At 53.0% G+C, this 22,894-nt stretch overlaps 1 protein-coding gene across 6 annotated transcripts in view; it reads left to right on the top strand.

The window, feature by feature from the left end:
* Positions 1 to 22,894, top strand: part of LOC110513475 (vacuolar protein sorting-associated protein 13B) — an 818,772-nt gene that overhangs the window by 676,652 nt on the left and 119,226 nt on the right. For all 6 annotated transcript variants that reach the window (XM_036938036.1, XM_036938048.1, XM_036938043.1 and 3 more), the window contains exons 41-43: positions 7,686 to 7,882; positions 18,137 to 18,342; positions 19,017 to 19,384. In XM_036938036.1, the coding sequence (XP_036793931.1) occupies positions 7,686 to 7,882; positions 18,137 to 18,342; positions 19,017 to 19,384 (771 nt within the window). The remainder of the gene's footprint in view (positions 1 to 7,685; positions 7,883 to 18,136; positions 18,343 to 19,016; positions 19,385 to 22,894) is intronic.

Genomic DNA, 22,894 nt, shown 5'->3' with positions numbered 1-22,894 from the left:
GGGTGGAGAGGGGGGAGATGGGCGGAGAGGGGGAGATGGGGGGTTACTCACGCTCTGCTAAGCCAGGGGGGTTGGAGGGAGATGGGGGGAGAGGGTGAGAGGGGGTTGGGGGAGAGGAGGAGAAGGGGGAGATGGGTGGAGAGGGGGGAGATGGGCGGAGAGGGGGAGATGGGGGGTTACTCACGCTCTGCTAAGCCAGGGGGGTTGGAGGGAGATGGGGGGAGAGGGGAGATGGGGGGTTGGGGGGAGAGGGGGAGATGAGGAGGGGAGATGAGGAGGGGAGATGGGGGGGAGAGAGGAGATGGGGGAGATGGGGGGGTGCACGTGGGGACTGTTAGAACAAAGATCTTTGTCATTAGCCAGATCCTCAACTCTCTCTCATTCTGATCCCATATTTCAGCCCCCCGGCGCTCTGGGATTTTGATTTGCTTTTCTTCATATGTAAACTTCAGAAGGGCTCGATGAATTAATGAGTTGTTTTATTATATTTCTCAGAAGGCAGAGAAAGTACAGTTACAGGGAACGGAAATGCAGCCATAAAAAAACGTTCCCGAAACAGGAACGACTCCGTTCGCTTCCAAAGAATTTAATTTACTTCTCATGAAGAGCTGGGTTGAACAGGGGAGTAAAGGGGGGGGGGGGGGGGGGGGGGAGAGGAGGTGGTGTCATTTCTCAGGGCTCTAAAATTACCATGTGGCCACATGGAGAGAGGGGGGCATGGAGCTGGTCTGAACTCACTGTTTCACTCTGGGCAGGACCCCTTTTATACCTAGAGGGAGATGAGGGTGGGACAGGTGAACGGGACACAGCTGGGATCCCTTTCTATTGGCCAGAATCGATGGATAAAGAGAGAGAGAGAGAGAGGGGGGGGGGGCGAGAGAGGGAGAGAGAATGGTAGAAACAGAGAGAGAGAGAGAGAACGGTAGAAACAGAGAGAGAGAGAGAGAGAGAGAGAGAGAGGGAGGGAGGGAGAGAACGGTAGAAACAGAGAGAGAGAGAGAGAGAGAACGGTAGAAACAGAGGGAGAGAGAGAACGGTAGAAACAGAGAGAGAGAGAGAGAGGGAGAGAGAGAGAGAGAGAGAGAGAGGGAGGGAGGGAGAGAACGGTAGAAACAGAGAGAGAGAGAGAGAGAACGGTAGAAACAGAGGGAGAGAGAGAACGGTAGAAACAGAGAGAGAGGGAGAGAGGGAGAGGTAGAGAGAGAGAGAGAGAGAGAGAGAACGGTAGAAACAGAGAGAGAGGGGGGAGGATATTTCCTGCGTTGAACCAGGCCGCTGCGCTCAGCCCCACTGTCCTCAGAGCAGATCACATGAACATTTGATCAAATCCAGATTTCCTGCATTTAAATAGTTGTGGTTTCACGACTGGTTCCAGGACCTCAGAGGGGAATTCAAACCCACTTCCATTAGTCAAAGACCAATTGTTGCCGTGCTGTTTTTACAGTAGGAGGGTTGGGTGGTGAGGGCGGGGGGGGGGAGGGGAGAGCACCTTGGGTATCCATCCAGTGGTTCCCACCTGCAGGGGGAGAGAGAAGAGGGGGAGGAGGGTGACTCCTTCTCACCTCCTCACCACTGTGTGGTCCTGTCCTGAATCAGAAGCAGGTGTCCTGTCATCTGCTTTCTGTCTATCTTTCTCTCCCCCCTCTCTCTTTCTCCCTCCCTCTCTCACCTCCCCTCTTTCTTTCTCTCTCTCTCTCTCTCTCTCTCTCCCCCTCTCTCTTTCTCTCTCTCTCTCTCCCCCTCTCTCTCTCTCTCTCCCCCTCTCTCTTTTCCCTCTCTCCCTCTCTCTCCCCCCTCTCCATCTCTCCCTCTCTCTCCCTCCCTTCTCTCTCTCCCTCCCTCCCTCTCCCCCCTCTCTCTATTTATCCTTCCATCCCTCTCTCCCTGTCTGTCTCTCTCCCTCCCCTCTCTCTCCCCCCTCTCTCTCTTTCCCCTTCCATCCCTCTCTCCCTGTCTGTCTGTCTCTCTCTCTCCCCTCTCTCTCCCTCCCCCCCTCTCTCTCCCTCCCTCTCCCCCCTCTCTCTCTTTCTCCTTCCATCCCTCTCTCCCTGTCTGTCTCTCTCCCTCCCTACTCTCTCTCTCTGGGGTAGTCAGAGACTGAAAACATGTAGTAAACATGGGTGCTGATTCCCAGAGATCTCAGGAGGTGAAGGAGAACAGAGTGATGATTCCCAGAGATCTCGGGAGGTGAAGGAGAACAGAGTGATGATTCCCAGAGATCTCAGGAGGTGAAGGAGAACAGAGTGATGATTCCCAGAGATCTCAAATCAAATCAAACTTTATTTGTCACATGCGCCGAATACAACAAGTGTGGACTTTACCGTGAAATGCTTTACTGACAAACCCTTAAACCAACAGTGCAGTTCAAGGGGGCACCGGTACCGAGTACGTGGGGGTACAGGTTAGTTGAGGTCATTAGTCCATGTAGGTGGGGGTACAGGTACCGAGTCAGTACGTGGGGGTACAGGTTAGTTGAGGTCATCTGTCCATGTAGGTGGGGGTACAGGTACCGAGTCAGTACGTGGGGGTACAGGTTAGTTGAGGTCATCTGTCCATGTAGGTGGGGGTACAGGTACCGAGTCAATGCGTGGGGGTACAGGTTAGTTGAGGTCATTTGTCCATGTAGGTGGAGGTGAAGTGACTCAGCATAGATAATAAACAGTGAGTAGCAGCAGTTTACAAAAGGGAGGGGGGGGGGGGCAATATAAATTGTTCGGTGATGATTTCATTTATTGTTCAGGAGTCTTATGTCTTTGGGGGTAGAAGCTGTTAAGGAGCCTTTTGGTCCTAGACTTGGTGCTCCGGTAGCAGAGAGAACAGTCTATGACTGGGGTGACTGGAGTTTCTGACAATTTTATGGGCCTTCCTCTTGCACCGCCTAGTATATAAGTCCTGGATGTCAGGAAGCTTGACCCCAGAGATGTACTGGGCCGTTCGCACTACCCTCTGTAGTGGCTTGTTGTCGGAGGCCGAGAAGTTGCCGTACCAGGCAGTGATGCAACCGGTCAGGACGCTCTCGATGGTGCAGCTGTAGAACCTTTCGAGGATCTGAGGACCCATGCCAAATCTTTTCAGTCTTGGTGTCTTTGGACCATGATCGTTTGTTGGTGATGTCGACACCAAGGAACTTGAAACTCTCGACCCCCTCCACTACAGCCCCGTTGTGTAAATGGGGGCCTGTTCGGCCCTCCTTTTCCTGTAGTCCACGATCATCTCCTTTGTCTTGATCACCTTGATGTAGAGGTTGTTGTCCTGGCACCACACGGCCAGGTCTCTGACCTCCTTCCTATAGGCTGTCTCGTCGTTGTTGGTGATCAGGCCTTACCACTGTTGTGTCATCGGCAATCTTAATGATGGTGTTGGTAGTATGTAAATTGGAGTGGGTCTAGGGTTTCTGGGATAATGGTGTTGATGTGAGCCATGACCAGCCTTTTAAAGCACTTCATGACTCATGACGTGAGTGCTACGGGGCGGTAGTCATTTATGCAGATTACCTTAATGTTCTTGGGCACAGGGACTATGGCGGTCTGCTTGAAGCATGTTGGTATTACAGACTCAGTCAGGGAGAGGTTGAACATGTCAGTGAAGACACCTGCCAGTTGGTCAGCACATGCTCTGAGGTCACATGCTCTGAGGTCATCTGGCCCCGCGGCTTTGTGAATGTTGACCTGTTTAAAGGTTTTGTTGACATCGGCTACCGAGAGCGTTATCACACAGTCAACCAGAACAGCTGGTGCTCTCTTGCATGCTTCAGTATTGCTTGCCTCGAAGCGAGCATAAAAGGCATTTAGCTCGTCTGGTAGGCTCGCGTCACTGGGCAGCTCGCGGCTGTGTGTCCAGGAGGTAAAGGAGATATTAGAACAGACTGTTGGGGTTTGGTCTCATAAAACACTTCAAAACACTTCTTCAATCCTGGTGTCCTGACCCCCCCCCCCCCCCCCCTGGGGTCTGGGTGGGTGGGTGTTCCCTGCCCTCATCTCAGTGTGGTAGCACCAGGGCCTTAAGTCACCAGCAGAACAGTGTTACTGGCAGTCCTACAGTCGTTACCCTGGTTACAACACACATACTCGACATTACCCTGGTTACAACAAACATACCCTGTATTACCCCTAAATTACCTCTGTATTACCTCTATATTACCCCTGTATTACCCTTGTATTACCCCTATATTACCCCTATATTACTCCTGTATTACCCCTACATTACCCTTGTATTACCCCTATATTACCCCTCCATATATTACCCCTGTATTACCCCTGTATTACCCCTACATTACCCTTGTATTACCCCTGTATTACCACTATATTACCCTTGTATTACCCCTATATTACCCCTGTATTACCCCTGTATTACCCTTGTATTACCCCTATATTACCCCTACATTACCATTGTATTACCCCTGTATTACCACTATATTACCCTTGTATTACCCCTGTATTACCCCTACATTACCTTTGTATTACCCCTGTATTACCCCTGTATTACCCCTGTATTACCCCTACATTACCTTTGTATTACCCCTGTATTACCCCTACATTACCTTTGTATTACCCCTGTATTACCCCTGTATTACCCCTGTATTACCCCTACATTACCTTTGTATTACCCCTGTATTACCCCTGTATTACCCCTACATTACCTTTGTATTACCCCTGTATTACCCCTGTATTACCCCTGTATTACCCCTACATTACCTTTGTATTACCCCTGTATTACCCCTGTATTACCCCTGTATTACCCCTACATTACCTTTGTATTACCCCTGTATTACCCCTGTATTACCCCTGTATTACCCCTGTATTACCCCTACATTACCTTTGTATTACCCCTGTATTACCCCTGTATTACCCCTGTATTACCCTTGTATTACCCCTATATTACTCCTGTATTACCCCTACATTACCCTTGTATTACCCCTGTATTACCCCTATATTACCCCTGTATTACCCTTGTATTACCCCTCCATATATTACCCCTGTATTACCCTTGTATTACCCCTACATTACCCTTGTATTACCCCTGTATTACCCCTATATTACCCCTGTATTACCTCTACATTACCTTTGTATTACCCCTGTATTACCCCTGTATTACCCCTGTATTACCCCTACATTACCTTTGTATTACCCCTATATTACCCCTCCATATATTACCCCTGTATTACCCCTGTATTACCCCTACATTACCTTTGTATTACTCCTGTATTACCCCTACATTACCCTTGTATTACCCCTACATTACCCTTGTATTACCCCTATATTACCCCTCCATATATTACCCCTGTATTACCCCTGTATTACCCCTATATTACCCCTGTTCCTCTGTTAACTCGGCCCTCTGTTCCTCTGTTAACTCAGCCCTGTGTTCCTCTGTTAACTAAGCCCTGTGTTCCTCTGTTAACTCAGCCCTGTGTTCCTCTGTTAACTCAGCCCTGTGTTCCTCTGTTAACTCAGCCCTGTGTTCCTCTGTTAACTCGGCCCTCTGTTCCTCTGTTAACTCAGCCCTGTGTTCCTCTGTTAACTCAGCCCTGTGTTCCTCTGTTAACTCAGCCCCGTGTTCCTCTGTTAACTCAGCCCTGTGTTCCTCTGTTCCTCTGTTAACTCGGCCCTCTGTTCCTCTGTTAACTCAGCCCTGTGTTCCTCTGTTAACTCAGCCCTGTGTTCCTCTGTTAACTCAGCCCTGTGTTCCTCTGTTCCTCTGTTAACTCAGCCCTGTGTTCCTCTGTTAACTCAGCCCTGTGTTCCTCTGTTAACTCAGCCCTGTGTTCCTCTGTTCCTCTGTTAACTCAGCCCTGTGTTCCTCTGTTCCTCTGTTAACTCAGCCCTGTGTTCCTCTGTTAACTCAGCCCTGTGTTCCTCTGTTCCTCTGTTAACTCATCCCTGTGTTCCTCTGTTGAACCCTCCTAATTCACCTTGTCATTAGCAGAACGATGGACCTTTCAGGGTCGTAACTGGACTCGGTGCCGTGTGGTGACTTCAGACAGACAGCAGTGAGAGAGAAGTGGTTCGGACGGCCAACCTAACTATTATCGTAGCGTGAGACGGGTCAGCACTAACCCAGCTGGGCGTTAGCCCCACCTAATGCAGTGAAACAACACGGGCCTGCCCATGTGGCGAATCAGATCACACACCTGACCTCACTCAGCAAGACTTCAGTCCTGCCCATGTGGCGAATCAGATCACACACCTGACCTCACTCAGCAAGACTTCAGTCCCTCTGAGCAGTTTAACGTTACACACATCACTCATACGATCTCTGAATCCTCCTTTATCCACACACACCTCGTCACCTAGCGGCAACCTGTCTCCTATGTCGTGCTGTCACGTTGGTCGTACGGAGGAGACCAAGGCGTGATGTGAATACGTACGTTTTAATGAAGACGAAGAACAACAAACCCGAACGTGAAGCTATATAATACTAGTGCAGACACAGGCAACTAGACATAGACAATAACCCACCAAATACCCAAAGAAGATGGCTGCCTAAATATGGTTCCCGATCAGAGACAACGATAAACACCTGCCTCTGATTGAGAACCAATCAGGGCAACCATAGACGTACATAAACACCTAGATAGTAAACGAACCCATAAACCTCCAAAACCCCTAGACAGTACAAAAACACATACATCACCCATGTCACACCCTGACCTAACCAAAACAATAAATAAAACCAAGAATACTGAGGTCAGGGCGTGATAAGTGCACTACTTTGGCTTCTGGTAGCTCTGTGCAGTGTACTACGTAGGGAATAGGGTGTCGTTTGGGACAAAGGCGTAGTATTACTAGAACGGTTAGGGCGGTGTTGTCGGAGAACGTCGTTCTAGAACGGTTAGGGCGGCGTCTGGGGGGAACGTCGTTCTAGAACGGTTAGGGCGGCGTCTGGGGGGAACGTCGTTCTAGAACGGTTAGGGCGGCGTCTCGGGGGAACGTCGTTCTAGAACGGTTAGGGCGGCGTCTCGGAGAACGTCGTTCTAGAACGGTTAGGGCGGCGTGTCGGAGAACGGCGTTCTAGAACGGTTAGGGCGGCGTCTCGGGGGAACGTCGTTCTAGAACGGTTAGAGTGGCGTCTCGGGGGAACGTCGTTCTAGAACGGTTAGGGCGGCGTCTCGGAGAACGTCGTTCTAGAACGGTTAGGGCGGCGTCTCGGAGAACGTCGTTCTAGAACGGTTAGGGCGGCGTGTCGGAGAACGTCGTTCTAGAACGGTTAGGGCGGCGTGGCGGAGAACGTCGTTCTAGAACGTGTAGGGCGGCGTGCCGGAGAACGTCATTCTAGCACGTGTAGGGTGGCGTGTCGGAGAACGACAGGTCATAAGGTCCCAATGTAAAGGACGTCAGGCTGAATCCCATCGGCTAGGGTTAGGTGAGGCGGTCTCTCTCCTCCCACCTCTCCTCCCACTTCCTCCCACCTCTCCTCTCCTCCCACTTCCTCCCACCTCTCCTCTCTTCCCACCTCCTCTCCTCCCACCTCTCCTCCCCTCCCACCTCTTCCCACCTCCTCTCCTCCCACCTCCTCCCAGCTCTCCTCTCCTCCCACCTCCTCCTCCCAGCTCTCCTCTCCTCCCACCTCCTCCTCCCAGCTCCTCTCCTCAGCAGGAAGCAGCTCGTCAGGTCAACAGCCATTAGTTCTGATTAAATAATAGAGGTCGTGAGATTTTAGTTGCCTGGGGGGTTCTTGTTCTGCAGGTGCCGTGCAGCCTGGAGTATTGGGACGAGCTCCAGCACGCCTTCGTCCCCTACCGAGAGTTCAGCCTATCAGAGAGTAGCGCCTGCGAGCTGACCCTGCCCAGCCTGACGCTGACCAATGAGCAGAAGGATCTGGTGACCTCTGACCTGTGGAGGATCGTCCTCAACAATAACCCAGACGGAGGAGACGAACAGAGGTGAGGAGACGATTAACACACTCTTCACACACCTGATTCTACGGTGTTTGTGTGTGTGTATCTGTGTGTGTGTATCTTTGTGTGTGTGTGTGTGTGTGTGTGTGTGTGTGTGTGTGTGTGTGTGTGTGTGTGTGTGTGTGTGTGTGTGTGTGTGTGTGTGTGTGTGTGTGTGTGTGTGTGTGTGTGTGTGTGTGTGTGTGTGTGTGTGTGTGTGTGTGTGGTTCAGTGAGCCAGTACAGTGCAGAACGATGAGCATCTCTGAGCACAAAAGCCTCGGAGGGAGGGAAGGAAGGTGGGAGGGAAGGAGGGAAGGGAGGGAAGGTGGGAGGGAGGGAAGGTGGGGGAGGCAGTGGGAGGGAGGGAGGGAAGGTGGGGGAGGCAGTGGGAGCGAAGGTGGGAGGGAGGGAAGGAGGGAGGAAAGGAGGGATGGAGGGAAGGTGGGGGAGGCAGTGGGAGGGAAGGCGGGAGGGAGGGAAGGTGGGAAGGAGGGAGGGAGGGAGGGAAGGTGGGGGAGGCAGTGGGAGGGAGGGAAGGAAGGTGGGGGAGGCAGTGGGAGGGAAGGGGGGAAAGTGGGAGGGAGGGAGGGAGGGAAGGTGGGGGAGGCAGTGGACCTGGCCCAGGTTCAGATCAACCTATTGACATTTCCCAGCACACCAAGTGGCTGTCAGGGCCAAACAGATCCCTTCCTGCTTTCCTTGAGGGGAGGGAGGAGGGAGGGAGGAGGGAGGCAGGGGGGATAGAGGATGGAGGCAGGGGGGATAGAGGAGGGAGGGAGGATGGGAGATGAGGTAGGAGGGAGGGCTGAGGAGAGAGGCAGGAGGGGGAAGAGGGTAGTAGCAGGAGGAGAGGACTGAGGCGGTGTCTCTCTCTCTCCCTCTCTCTCTCTCTCTCTCTCTCTCTCTCTCTCTCTGCCTCCCTGGGTTTAGGGCCTTTCTATGTCAGCTAACTGCCAAGCCTACGTTCTGTGTGGGTTTAAGGGCTCCTGAGAAGAAGAATGGGAGGAATAAGAAAACATGGCATGAAGAGAGGAGAACAACAGAAAACAGCAACTCAGTGAAAAGCCAAATATACATGTGCATTTCATTACAGTCTCCAGTACATTTCCTTTATTGTCCATGTGTGTCCCAATTGACAGCTTATTCCCTGTGTACTACGGACCCTGGTCAAAAGTAGTGCACTACGTAGGGAATAGTGAGCTATTTGGGACTCCCTGGTAATGTCCCTACAGCCAGTCCTCCTCCATGACACCTTGTTAATGTCCCTACAGCCAGTCCTCCTCCATGACACCTTGTTAATGTCCCTCCAGCCCAGCCCAGTCCTCCTCCATGACACCTTGTTAATGTCCCTCCAGCCCAGTCCTCCCCCATGACACCCTGTTAATGTCCCTCCAGCCCAGTCCTCCCCCATGACACCCTGTTAATGTCCCTCCAGCCCAGTCCTCCTCCATGACACCTTGTTAATGTCCCTCCAGCCCAGTCCTCCCCCATGACACCCTGTTAATGTCCCTCCAGCCCAGTCCTCCTCCATGACACCTTGTTAATGTCCCTCCAGCCCAGTCCTCCTCCATGACACCTTGTTAATGTCCCTCCAGCCCAGTCCTCCCCCATGACACCCTGTTAATGTCCCTCCAGCCCAGTCCTCCTCCATGACACCTTGTTAATGTCCCTCCAGCCCAGTCCTCCTCCATGACACCTTGTTAATGTCCCTCCAGCCCAGTCCTCCTCCATGACACCTTGTTAATGTCCCTCCAGCCAGTCCTCCTCCATGACACCTTGTTAATGTCCCCCCAGCCAGTCCTCCTCCATGACACCTTGTTAATGTCCCTCCAGCCCAGCCAGTCCTCCTCCATGACACCTTGTTAATGTCCCTCCAGCCCAGCCAGTCCTCCTCCATGACACCTTGTTAATGTCCCTCCAGCCCAGCCAGTCCTCCTCCATGACACCTTGTTAATGTCCCTCCAGCCAGTCCTCCTCCATGACACCTTGTTAATGTCCCCCCAGCCAGTCCTCCTCCATGACACCTTGTTAATGTCCCTCCAGCCCAGCCAGTCCTCCTCCATGACACCTTGTTAATGTCCCTCCAGCCCAGTCCTCCTCCATGACACCTTGTTAATGTCCCTCCAGCCAGTCCTCCTCCATGACACCTTGTTAATGTCCCTCCAGCCCAGCCAGTCCTCCTCCATGACACCTTGTTAATGTCCCTCCAGCCCAGCCAGTCCTCCTCCATGACACCTTGTTAATGTCCCTCCAGCCCAGTCCTCCTCCATGACACCTTGTTAATGTCCCTCCAGCCCAGCCAGTCCTCTTCCATGACACCTTGTTAATGTCCCTCCAGCCCAGCCAGTCCTCCTCCATGACTCCTTGTTAATGTCCCTCCAGCCCAGCCAGTCCTCCTCCATGACACCTTGTTAATGTCCCTCCAGCCCAGTCCTCCCCCATGACACCCTGTTAATGTCCCTCCAGCCCAGTCCTCCTCCATGACACCTTGTTAATGTCCCTCCAGCCCAGTCCTCCTCCATGACACCTTGTTAATGTCCCTCCAGCCCAGTCCTCCTCCATGACACCTTGTTAATGTCCCTCCAGCCAGTCCTCCTCCATGACACCTTGTTAATGTCCCCCCAGCCAGTCCTCCTCCATGACACCTTGTTAATGTCCCTCCAGCCCAGCCAGTCCTCCTCCATGACACCTTGTTAATGTCCCTCCAGCCCAGCCAGTCCTCCTCCATGACACCTTGTTAATGTCCCTCCAGCCCAGCCAGTCCTCCTCCATGACACCTTGTTAATGTCCCTCCAGCCAGTCCTCCTCCATGACACCTTGTTAATGTCCCCCCAGCCAGTCCTCCTCCATGACACCTTGTTAATGTCCCTCCAGCCCAGCCAGTCCTCCTCCATGACACCTTGTTAATGTCCCTCCAGCCCAGTCCTCCTCCATGACACCTTGTTAATGTCCCTCCAGCCAGTCCTCCTCCATGACACCTTGTTAATGTCCCTCCAGCCCAGCCAGTCCTCCTCCATGACACCTTGTTAATGTCCCTCCAGCCCAGCCAGTCCTCCTCCATGACACCTTGTTAATGTCCCTCCAGCCCAGTCCTCCTCCATGACACCTTGTTAATGTCCCTCCAGCCCAGCCAGTCCTCCTCCATGACACCTTGTTAATGTCCCTCCAGCTAGTCCTCCTCCATGACACCTTGTTAATGTCCCTCCAGCCCAGTACTCCTCCATGACACCTTGTTAATGTCCCTCCAGCCCAGTCCTCCTCCATGACACCTTGTTAATGTCCCTCCAGCCAGTCCTCCTCCATGACACCTTGTTAATGTCCCTCCAGCCCAGTACTCCTCCATGACACCTTGTTAATGTCCCTCCAGCCCAGTCCTCCTCCATGACACCTTGTTAATGTCCCTCCAGCCAGTCCTCCTCCATGACACCTTGTTAATGTCCCTCCAGCCAGTCCTCCTCCATGACACCTTGTTAATGTCCACCCCGCCAGTCCTCCTCCATGACACCTTGTTAATGTCCCTCCAGCCCAGCCAGTCCTCCTCCATGACACCTTGTTAATGTCCCTCCAGCCCAGTCCTCCTCCATGACACCTTGTTAATGTCCCTCCAGCCCAGCCAGTCCTCTTCCATGACACCTTGTTAATGTCCCTCCAGCCCAGCCAGTCCTCCTCCATGACTCCTTGTTAATGTCCCTCCAGCCCAGCCAGTCCTCCTCCATGACACCTTGTTAATGTCCCTCCAGCCCAGTCCTCCCCCATGACACCCTGTTAATGTCCCTCCAGCCCAGTCCTCCTCCATGACACCTTGTTAATGTCCCTCCAGCCCAGTCATCCTCCATGACACCTTGTTAATGTCCCTCCAGCCCAGTCCTCCTCCATGACACCTTGTTAATGTCCCTCCAGCCCAGTCCTCCCCCATGACACCCTGTTAATGTCCCTCCAGCCCAGTCCTCCTCCATGACACCTTGTTAATGTCCCTCCAGCCCAGTCCTCCTCCATGACACCTTGTTAATGTCCCTCCAGCCCAGTCCTCCTCCATGACACCTTGTTAATGTCCCTCCAGCCAGTCCTCCTCCATGACACCTTGTTAATGTCCCCCCAGCCAGTCCTCCTCCATGACACCTTGTTAATGTCCCCCCAGCCAGTCCTCCTCCATGACACCTTGTTAATGTCCCTCCAGCCCAGCCAGTCCTCCTCCATGACACCTTGTTAATGTCCCTCCAGCCCAGCCAGTCCTCCTCCATGACACCTTGTTAATGTCCCTCCAGCCAGTCCTCCTCCATGACACCTTGTTAATGTCCCCCCAGCCAGTCCTCCTCCATGACACCTTGTTAATGTCCCTCCAGCCCAGCCAGTCCTCCTCCATGACACCTTGTTAATGTCCCTCCAGCCCAGTCCTCCTCCATGACACCTTGTTAATGTCCCTCCAGCCAGTCCTCCTCCATGACACCTTGTTAATGTCCCTCCAGCCCAGCCAGTCCTCCTCCATGACACCTTGTTAATGTCCCTCCAGCCCAGCCAGTCCTCCTCCATGACACCTTGTTAATGTCCCTCCAGCCCAGTCCTCCTCCATGACACCTTGTTAATGTCCCCCCAGCCAGTCCTCCTCCATGACACCTTGTTAATGTCCCTCCAGCTAGTCCTCCTCCATGACACCTTGTTAATGTCCCTCCAGCCCAGTACTCCTCCATGACACCTTGTTAATGTCCCTCCAGCCCAGTCCTCCTCCATGACACCTTGTTAATGTCCCTCCAGCCAGTCCTCCTCCATGACACCTTGTTAATGTCCCTCCAGCCCAGTACTCCTCCATGACACCTTGTTAATGTCCCTCCAGCCCAGTCCTCCTCCATGACACCTTGTTAATGTCCCTCCAGCCAGTCCTCCTCCATGACACCTTGTTAATGTCCCTCCAGCCCAGTACTCCTCCATGACACCTTGTTAATGTCCCTCCAGCCCAGTCCTCCTCCATGACACCTTGTTAATGTCCCTCCAGCCAGTCCTCCTCCATGACACCTTGTTAATGTCCCTCCAGCCAGTCCTCCTCCATGACACCTTGTTAATGTCCACCCCGCCAGTCCTCCTCCATGACACCTTGTTAATGTCCCTCCAGCCCAGCCAGTCCTCCTCCATGACACCTTGTTAATGTCCCTCCAGCCCAGTCCTCCTCCATGACACCTTGTTAATGTCCCTCCAGCCCAGCCAGTCCTCTTCCATGACACCTTGTTAATGTCCCTCCAGCCCAGCCAGTCCTCCTCCATGACACCTTGTTAATGTCCCTCCAGCCCAGTCCTCCCCCATGACACCCTGTTAATGTCCCTCCAGCCCAGTCCTCCTCCATGACACCTTGTTAATGTCCCTCCAGCCCAGTCCTCCTCCATGACACCTTGTTAATGTCCCTCCAGCCCAGTCCTCCTCCATGACACCTTGTTAATGTCCCTCCAGCCCAGTCCTCCCCCATGACACCCTGTTAATGTCCCTCCAGCCCAGTCCTCCTCCATGACACCTTGTTAATGTCCCTCCAGCCCAGTCCTCCTCCATGACACCTTGTTAATGTCCCTCCAGCCCAGTCCTCCTCCATGACACCTTGTTAATGTCCCTCCAGCCAGTCCTCCTCCATGACACCTTGTTAATGTCCCCCCAGCCAGTCCTCCTCCATGACACCTTGTTAATGTCCCTCCAGCCCAGCCAGTCCTCCTCCATGACACCTTGTTAATGTCCCTCCAGCCCAGCCAGTCCTCCTCCATGACACCTTGTTAATGTCCCTCCAGCCCAGCCAGTCCTCCTCCATGACACCTTGTTAATGTCCCTCCAGCCAGTCCTCCTCCATGACACCTTGTTAATGTCCCCCCAGCCAGTCCTCCTCCATGACACCTTGTTAATGTCCCTCCAGCCCAGCCAGTCCTCCTCCATGACACCTTGTTAATGTCCCTCCAGCCCAGTCCTCCTCCATGACACCTTGTTAATGTCCCTCCAGCCAGTCCTCCTCCATGACACCTTGTTAATGTCCCTCCAGCCCAGCCAGTCCTCCTCCATGACACCTTGTTAATGTCCCTCCAGCCCAGCCAGTCCTCCTCCATGACACCTTGTTAATGTCCCTCCAGCCCAGTCCTCCTCCATGACACCTTGTTAATGTCCCCCCAGCCAGTCCTCCTCCATGACACCTTGTTAATGTCCCTCCAGCTAGTCCTCCTCCATGACACCTTGTTAATGTCCCTCCAGCCCAGTACTCCTCCATGACACCTTGTTAATGTCCCTCCAGCCCAGTCCTCCTCCATGACACCTTGTTAATGTCCCTCCAGCCAGTCCTCCTCCATGACACCTTGTTAATGTCCCTCCAGCCCAGTACTCCTCCATGACACCTTGTTAATGTCCCTCCAGCCCAGTCCTCCTCCATGACACCTTGTTAATGTCCCTCCAGCCCAGTCCTCCTCCATGACACCTTGTTAATGTCCCTCCAGCCAGTCCTCCTCCATGACACCTTGTTAATGTCCCTCCAGCCAGTCCTCCTCCATGACACCTTGTTAATGTCCACCCCGCCAGTCCTCCTCCATGACACCTTGTTAATGTCCCTCCAGCCCAGCCAGTCCTCCTCCATGACACCTTGTTAATGTCCCTCCAGCCCAGTCCTCCTCCATGACACCTTGTTAATGTCCCTCCAGCCCAGCCAGTCCTCCTCCATGACACCTTGTTAATGTCCCTCCAGCCCAGCCAGTCCTCCTCCATGACTCCTTGTTAATGTCCCTCCAGCCCAGCCAGTCCTCCTCCATGACACCTTGTTAATGTCCCTCCAGCCAGTCCTCCTCCATGACACCTTGTTAATGTCCCTCCAGCCCAGCCAGTCCTCCTCCATGACACCTTGTTAATGTCCCTACAGCCAGTCCTCCTCCATGACACCTTGTTAATGTCCCTCCAGCCCAGCCAGTCCTCCTCCATGACACCTTGTTAATGTCCCTCCAGCCCAGTCCTCCTCCATGACACCTTGTTAATGTCCCTCCAGCCAGTCCTCCTCCATGACACCTTGTTAATGTCCCTCCAGCCCAGCCAGTCCTCCTCCATGACACCTTGTTAATGTCCCTCCAGCCCAGCCAGTCCTCCTCCATGACACCTTGTTAATGTCCCTCCAGCCAGTCCTCCTCCATGACACCTTGTTAATGTCCCTCCAGCCAGTCCTCCTCCATGACACCTTGTTAATGTCCCTCCAGCCAGTCCTCCTCCATGACACCTTGCTAATGTCCCCCAGCCCAGCCAGTCGTCCTCCATGACACCTTGTTAATGTCCCTCCAGCCCAGCCAGTCCTCCTCCATGACACCTTGCTAATGTCCCCCAGCCCAGCCAGTCGTCCTCCATGACACCTTGTTAATGTCCCTCCAGCCAGTCCTCCTCCATGACACCTTGTTAATGTCCCCCAGCCCAGCCAGTCGTCCTCCATGACACCTTGTTAATGTCCCTCCAGCCCAGTCCTCCTCCATGACACCTTGTTAATGTCCCTCCAGCCCAGCCAGTCCTCCCCCATGACACCTTGTTAATGTCCCTCCAGCCCAGTCCTCCCCCATGACACCTTGTTAATGTCCCCCCAGCCCAGCCAGTCCTCCCCCATGACACCTTGTTAATGTCCCTCCAGCCCAGTCCTCCTCCATGACACCTTGTTAATGTCCCTCCAGCCCAGCCAGTCCTCCTCCATGACACCTTGTTAATGTCCCTCCAGCCAGTCCTCCTCCATGACACCTTGTTAATGTCCCTCCAGCCCAGTCGTCCTCCATGACACCTTGTTAATGTCCCCCCAGCCAGTCCTCCTCCATGACACCTTGTTAATGTCCCCCCAGCCAGTCCTCCTCCATGACACCTTGTTAATGTCCCTCCAGCCCAGCCAGTCCTCCTCCATGACACCTTGTTAATGTCCCTCCAGCCCAGTCCTCCTCCATGACACCTTGTTAATGTCCCTCCAGCCCAGCCAGTCCTCCTCCATGACACCTTGTTAATGTCCCTCCAGCCCAGCCAGTCCTCCTCCATGACACCTTGTTAATGTCCCCCCAGCCCAGTCCTCCTCCATGACACCTTGTTAATGTCCCCCCAGCCCGTCTCCAGGCAACAGCAGCAGAAACAGTTTACCTAAACAACTGACCGGATGTAGGGGAGGATGTAGGGGAGGATGTAGGGGAGGATGCAGGGGAGGATGTAGGGGAGGATGTAGGGGAGGATGTAGTGGAGGATGCAGGGGAGGATGTAGGGGAGGATGTAGGGGAGGATGCAGGGGAGGATGTAGGGGAGGATGTAGGGGAGGATGTAGGGGAGGATTCAGGGGAGGATGTAGGGGAGGATGCAGGGGAGGATGCAGGGGAGGATGTAGGGGAGGATGTAGGGGAGGATGTAGGGGAGGATGTAGGGGAGGATGTAGTGGAGGATGCAGGGGAGGATGTAGGGGAGGATGTAGGGGAGGATGTAGTGGAGGATGCAGGGGAGGATGTAGGGGAGGATGTAGTGGAGGATGCAGGGGAGGATGTAGGGGAGGATGTAGGGGAGGATGTAGTGGAGGATGTAGGGGAGGATGTAGGGGAGGATGTAGTGGAGGATGCAGGGGAGGATGTAGGGGAGGATGCAGGGGAGGATGTAGGGGAGGATGTAGGGGTGGATGTAGTGGAGGATGCAGGGGAGGATGTAGGGGAGGATGTAGGGGAGGATGTAGGGGAGGATGTAGGGGAGGATGTAGGGGAGGATGTAGTGGAGGATGCAGGGGAGGATGTAGGGGAGGATGTAGGGGAGGATGTAGTGGAGGATGTAGGGGAGGATGTAGGGGAGGATTCAGGGGAGGATGCAGGGGAGGATGTAGGGGAGGATGTAGGGGAGGATTCAGGGGAGGATGTAGGGGAGGATGTAGGGGAGGATGCAGGGAAGTATGTAGGGGAGGATGCAGGGGAGGATGCAGGGGAGGATGTAGGGGAGGATGTAGGGGAGGATGTAGTGGAGGATGCAGGGGAGGATGTAGGGGAGGATGTAGGGGAGGATGCAGGGGAGGATGTAGGGGAGGATGTAGGGGAGGATGTAGGGGAGGATTCAGGGGAGGATGCAGGGGAGGATGTAGGGGAGGATGTAGGGGAGGATTCAGGGGAGGATGTAGGGGAGGATGTAGGGGAGGATGCAGGGAAGTATGTAGGGGAGGATGCAGGGGAGGATGCAGGGGAGGATGTAGGGGAGGATGTAGGGGAGGATGTAGTGGAGGATGCAGGGGAGGATGTAGGGGAGGATGTAGGGGAGGATGTAGGGGAGGATTCAGGGGAGGATGCAGGGGAGGATGTAGGGGAGGATGTAGGGGAGGATTCAGGGGAGGATGTAGGGGAGGATGTAGGGGAGGATGTAGGGGAGGATGCAGGGAAGTATGTAGGGGAGGATGCAGGGGAGGATGCAGGGGAGGATGTAGGGGAGGATGTAGGGGAGGATGTAGGGGAGGATGTAGTGGAGGATGCAGGGGAGGATGTAGGGGAGGATGCAGGGGAGGATATAGGGGAGGATGTAGGGGAGGATGTAGCGGAGGATGTAGGGGAGGATGTAGGGGAGGATGTAGCGGAGGATGTAGCGGAGGATGTAGGGGAGGATGTAGGGAGGACAATACACTTCCTGAACACTTTCCTCTCTTCTTTTGAATTTCAATGATATCTTTTTTTTGTAATCTGGAGTCTTATGTTTCTGTAGATGTCAGGGTTAGTGGTGGTATCAACACAAAGTATCGGCCCAAACCTGTCACTGCCGTGGAGACTTCACCTTAAAGGTTTTATACCTCTTACTGTGTCCTTCTATGTTTACCTGCTGTCTCCGGAGGTCAGTCAGGATGGTGTTCTAGAGCAGGAGAGTGTTCTAGAGCAGGAGAGTGTTCTAGAGCAGGAGAGTGTTCTAGAGCAGGGTAGTGTTCTAGAGCAGGAGAGTGTTCTAGAGCAGGAGAGTGTTCTAGAGCAGGAGAGTGTTCTAGAGCAGGAGAGTGTTCTAGAGCAGGATGGTGTTCTAGAGCAGGAGAGTGTTCTAGAGCAGGGTAGTGTTCTAGAGCAGGAGAGTGTTCTAGAGCAGGAGAGTGTTCTAGAGAATAGTTCTGAGGTGAATACAGGACTGACTATAGTGAAATAGGTGCTGTTCTCCTCTCTCCCTCGGTCAGACCGGGAGGCAGAAGACATAAAGTAACAACATACTGGAAGTGTCTTTCTCCTCTCCCTCCCAGTGAGTCAGATTTATAAACTGTCAAACTTTAATTATTTCTTTATGTATCTCTTTACAGTTCTGACAGTGAGTCAGGTTCTCAGCAGGGTTCCTCGGGGTCCCAGCTTCTGCCCTGTGACCAGCTGGTGTCCCCCACGGCGCTGGCAGCTTGTACCCGCGTCGACTCCTGCTTCGCCCCCTGGTCCGTGCCCTCCCTGGGCGTGTCTCTCACCCTGGCACAGATACAGCTGCACCTCTACCACCACCTGGAGCAGCTGGGCACAGGTACTGTAGCACCACCTGGGCACAGGTACTGTAGCACCACCTGGAGCAGCTGGGTACAGGAACTGTAGCACCGCCTGGAGCAGCAGGGTACAGGTACTGTAACACCGCCTGGTGCAGCTGGGTACAGGTACTGTAATACCGCCTGGAGCAGCTGGGTACAGGTACTGTAATACCGCCTGGAGCAGCTGGGGACAGGTACTGTAACACCGCCTGGATCAGCTGGGTACAGGAACTGTAACACCGCCTGGAGCAGCTGGGCACAGGTACTGTAGCACCACCTGGAGCAGCTGGGTACAGGTACTGTAGCACTGCCTGGATCAGCTGGGTACAGGAACTGTAGCACCGCCTGGAGCAGCTGGGCACAGGTACTGTAACACCGCCTGGAGCAGCTGGGTACAGGTACTGTAGCACTGCCTGGATCAGCTGGGTACAGGAACTGTAGCACCGCCTGGAGCAGCTGGGTACAGGTACTGTAACACCGCCTGGAGCAGCTGGGTACAGGTACTGTAACACCGTCACACGAAGTGGAACTTTCCAGAAAATCACTTTTGGTCTTTTTTTGTTGTTGCTATTTTCTCGTGTTTCATCTGAAGTCGTTCTCATACTACTGTCACTTTAGTTGTATAGTAGATTCACTCACATCTCCTCTGTCCGTCTGGCTATTCCGTCTCCAGCGCCGTCACGTCGACTCCGCCCCTTCCTGCCGGACAGGAAGTTGCCCCAGGAGCAAGAGTACCTGGTCATCGGGGCACAGGAGCCGCGGCTGTTCCTCCGCCAGTGGAGCGGTGGCGGTAACGTCAGCGCCGCCCGGCTCTGCCAGGAGATCCAGTTCTCCACCGAGCTGGACTGCAGACTGTTGGAGTATCGGAACTTGACTTGGCTCTGCCTGCTGCAGCCGTTCATACTGCAGGGTCAGGTTGCGGTCACACGCTGCTCCAACAACGTCCTCCTGGACGGCAACGTCTTCGTAGACCCGGTCTTCATCAACATCAGCCAGAACACCGTTCACAGTCTGGATACGGCCCTACGGGGCTGGCAACAGGTGAGACTGCTGTTATATACTGAGTCAGTCTAATCCTAATCCTAACATTCATCACCATCAGTCTGGATACAGCCCTACGGGGCTGGCAACAGGTGAGCCTACTGGTATATACTGAGTTAGTCTAATCCTAACGTTCATCACCATCAGTCTGGATACAGCCCTACACCTCCTGGCTACCCCCTCTAACCACTAGGCTACCTGCCTCCCCCCTCTAACCAATAGGCTACCTGCCCCCCCCTCTAACCACTAGGCTACCTGCCCCCCCCCCCCTAACCACTAGGCTACCTGCCCCCCCCCTCTAACCACTAGGCTACCTGCCCCCCCCCCCCCTCTAACCACTAGGCTACCTGCCCCCCCCCTCTAACCACTAGACTACCTGCCTCCTCCTCTAACCACTAGGCTACCTGCCTCCCCCCTCTAACCACTAGGCTACCTGCCCCCCCTCTAACCACTAGGCTACCTGCCTCCCCCTCTAACCACTAGGCTACCTGCCTCCCCCCTCTAACCACTAGGCTACCTGCCTCCCCCCTCTAACCACTAGGCTACCTGCCGTAGTGTTCTGGTTCTGGTGCTGTATTAAAGCTGTAGTGTTCTGGTTCTGGTTTCGGTGCTGTATTAAAGCTGTAGTGTCCAGGTTCTGGTTCTGGTTTCGGTGCTGTATTAAATCAGTAGTGTCTTGGTTCTGGTTTTGGTGCTATATTAAAGCTGTAGAGTCCAGGTTCTGGTTTTGGTGCTGTATTAAAGCTGTAGTGTCCAGGTTCTGGTTCTGGTTCTGGTGCTGTATTAAAGCCGTAGTGTCCAGGTTCTGGTTCTGGTTCTGGTTCTGTATTAAAGCCGTAGTGTCCAGGTTCTGGTTCTAGTTCTGTATTAAAGCTGTAGAGTCCAGGTTCTGGTTTTGGTGCTGTATTAAAGCCGTAGTGTCCTGGTTCTGGTTCTGGTTCTGGTGCTGTATTAAAGCTGTAGTGTCCAGGATCTGGTTCTGGTTTCGGTGCTGTATTAAATCAGTAGTGTCTTGGTTCTGGTTTTGGTGCTGTATTAAAGCCGTAGTGTCCTGGTTCTGGTGCTGTATTAAAGCCGTAGTGTCCAGGTTCTGGTTCTGGTGCTGTATTAAAGCCGTAGTGTCCAGGTTCTGGTTCTGGTTCTGGTGCTGTATTAAAGCCGTAGTGTCCAGGTTCTGGTTCTGGTTCTGGTGCTGTATTAAAGCCGTAGTGTCCAGGTTCTGGTTCTGGTTCTGGTTCTGTATTAAAGCCGTAGTGTCCAGGTTCTGGTTCTGGTTCTGGTGCTGTATTAAAGCCGTAGTGTCCAGGTTCTGGTTCTGGTTCTGGTTCTGTATTAAAGCCGTAGTGTCCAGGTTCTGGTTCTGGTTCTGGTGCTGTATTAAAGCCGTAGTGTCCAGGTTCTGGTTCTGGTTCTGGTTCTGGTGCTGTATTAAAGCCGTAGTGTCCAGGTTCTTGTTCTGGTTCTGTATTAAAGCCGTAGTGTCCAGGTTCTGGTTCTGGTTCTGGTTCTGGTGCTGTATTAAAGCCGTAGTGTTCTGGTTCTGGTGCTGTATTAAAGCTGTAGTGTCCAGGTTCTGGTTCTGGTTCTGGTTCTGTATTAAAGCCGTAGTGTCCAGGTTCTGGTTCTGGTGCTGTATTAAAGCCGTAGTGTCCAGGTTCTGGTTCTGGTTCTGGTGCTGTATTAAAGCCGTAGTGTCCAGGTTCTGGTTCTGGTTCTGGTTCTGTATTAAAGCCGTAGTGTCCAGGTTCTGGTTCTAGTTCTGTATTAAAGCTGTAGAGTCCAGGTTCTGGTTTTGGTGCTGTATTAAAGCCGTAGTGTCCTGGTTCTGGTTCTGGTTCTGGTGCTGTATTAAAGCTGTAGTGTCCAGGTTCTGGTTCTGGTTTCGGTGCTGTATTAAATCAGTAGTGTCTTGGTTCTGGTTTTGGTGCTGTATTAAAGCCGTAGTGTCCTGGTTCTGGTGCTGTATTAAAGCCGTAGTGTCCAGGTTCTGGTTCTGGTGCTGTATTAAAGCCGTAGTGTCCAGGTTCTGGTTCTGGTTCTGGTGCTGTATTAAAGCCGTAGTGTCCAGGTTCTGGTTCTGGTTCTGGTGCTGTATTAAAGCCGTAGTGTCCAGGTTCTGGTTCTGGTTCTGTATTAAAGCCGTAGTGTCCAGGTTCTGGTTCTGGTTCTGGTGCTGTATTAAAGCCGTAGTGTCCAGGTTCTGGTTCTGGTTCTGGTTCTGTATTAAAGCCGTAGTGTCCAGGTTCTGGTTCTGGTTCTGGTGCTGTATTAAAGCCGTAGTGTCCAGGTTCTGGTTCTGGTTCTGGTGCTGTATTAAAGCTGTAGTTTCCAGGTTCTGGTTCTGGTGCTGTATTAAAGCTGTAGTGTCCAGGTTCTGGTTCTGGTTCTGTATTAAAGCTGTAGAGTCCAGGTTCTGGTTCTGGTTCTGGTTCTGTATTAAAGCCGTAGTGTCCAGGTTCTGGTTTTGGTGCTGTATTAAAGCCGTAGTGTCCTGGTTCTGGTGCTGTATTAAAGCCGTAGTGTCCAGGTTCTGGTTCTGGTTCTGTATTAAAGCCGTAGTGTCCAGGTTCTGGTTCTGGTGCTGTATTAAAAGCCGTAGTGTCCAGGTTCTGGTTCTGGTGCTGTATTAAAGCTGTAGTGTCCTGGTTCTGGTTCTGGTTCTGGTGCTGTATTAAAGCCGTAGTGTCCAGGTTCTGGTTCTGGTTCTGGTGCTGTATTAAAGCCGTAGAGTCCAGGTTCTGGTTCTGGTGCTGTATTAAAGCCGTAGTGTCCTGGTTCTGGTTCTGGTGCTGTATTAAAGCTGTAGAGTCCAGGTTCTGGTTCTGGTTCTGGTTCTGTATTAAAGCCGTAGTGTCCAGGTTCTGGTTTTGGTGCTGTATTAAAGCCGTAGTGTCCTGGTTCTGGTGCTGTATTAAAGCCGTAGTGTCCAGGTTCTGGTTCTGGTTCTGTATTAAAGCCGTAGTGTCCAGGTTCTGGTTCTGGTGCTGTATTAAAAGCCGTAGTGTCCAGGTTCTGGTTCTGGTGCTGTATTAAAGCTGTAGTGTCCAGGTTCTGGTTCTGGTTCTGGTGCTGTATTAAAGCCGTAGTGTCCAGGTTCTGGTTCTGGTTCTGTATTAAAGCCGTAGTGTCCAGGTTCTGGTTCTGGTTCTGGTGCTGTATTAAAGCCGTAGTGTCCAGGTTCTGGTTCTGGTTCTGGTTCTGTATTAAAGCCGTAGTGTCCAGGTTCTGGTTCTGGTTCTGGTGCTGTATTAAAGCCGTAGTGTCCAGGTTCTGGTTCTGGTTCTGGTTCTGGTGCTGTATTAAAGCCGTAGTGTCCAGGTTCTGGTTCTGGTTCTGTATTAAAGCCGTAGTGTCCAGGTTCTGGTTCTGGTTCTGGTGCTGTATTAAAGCCGTAGTGTTCTGGTTCTGGTGCTGTATTAAAGCTGTAGTGTCCAGGTTCTGGTTCTGGTTCTGGTTCTGTATTAAAGCCGTAGTGTCCAGGTTCTGGTTCTGGTGCTGTATTAAAGCCGT

This window comes from Oncorhynchus mykiss, chromosome 2, assembly GCF_013265735.2.
Source record: "Oncorhynchus mykiss isolate Arlee chromosome 2, USDA_OmykA_1.1, whole genome shotgun sequence".
Lineage (NCBI taxonomy): Eukaryota > Metazoa > Chordata > Actinopteri > Salmoniformes > Salmonidae > Oncorhynchus > Oncorhynchus mykiss.
Note: the sequence above shows the minus strand (reverse complement) of the source record. Positions and strands in the feature narration are given on the sequence as shown.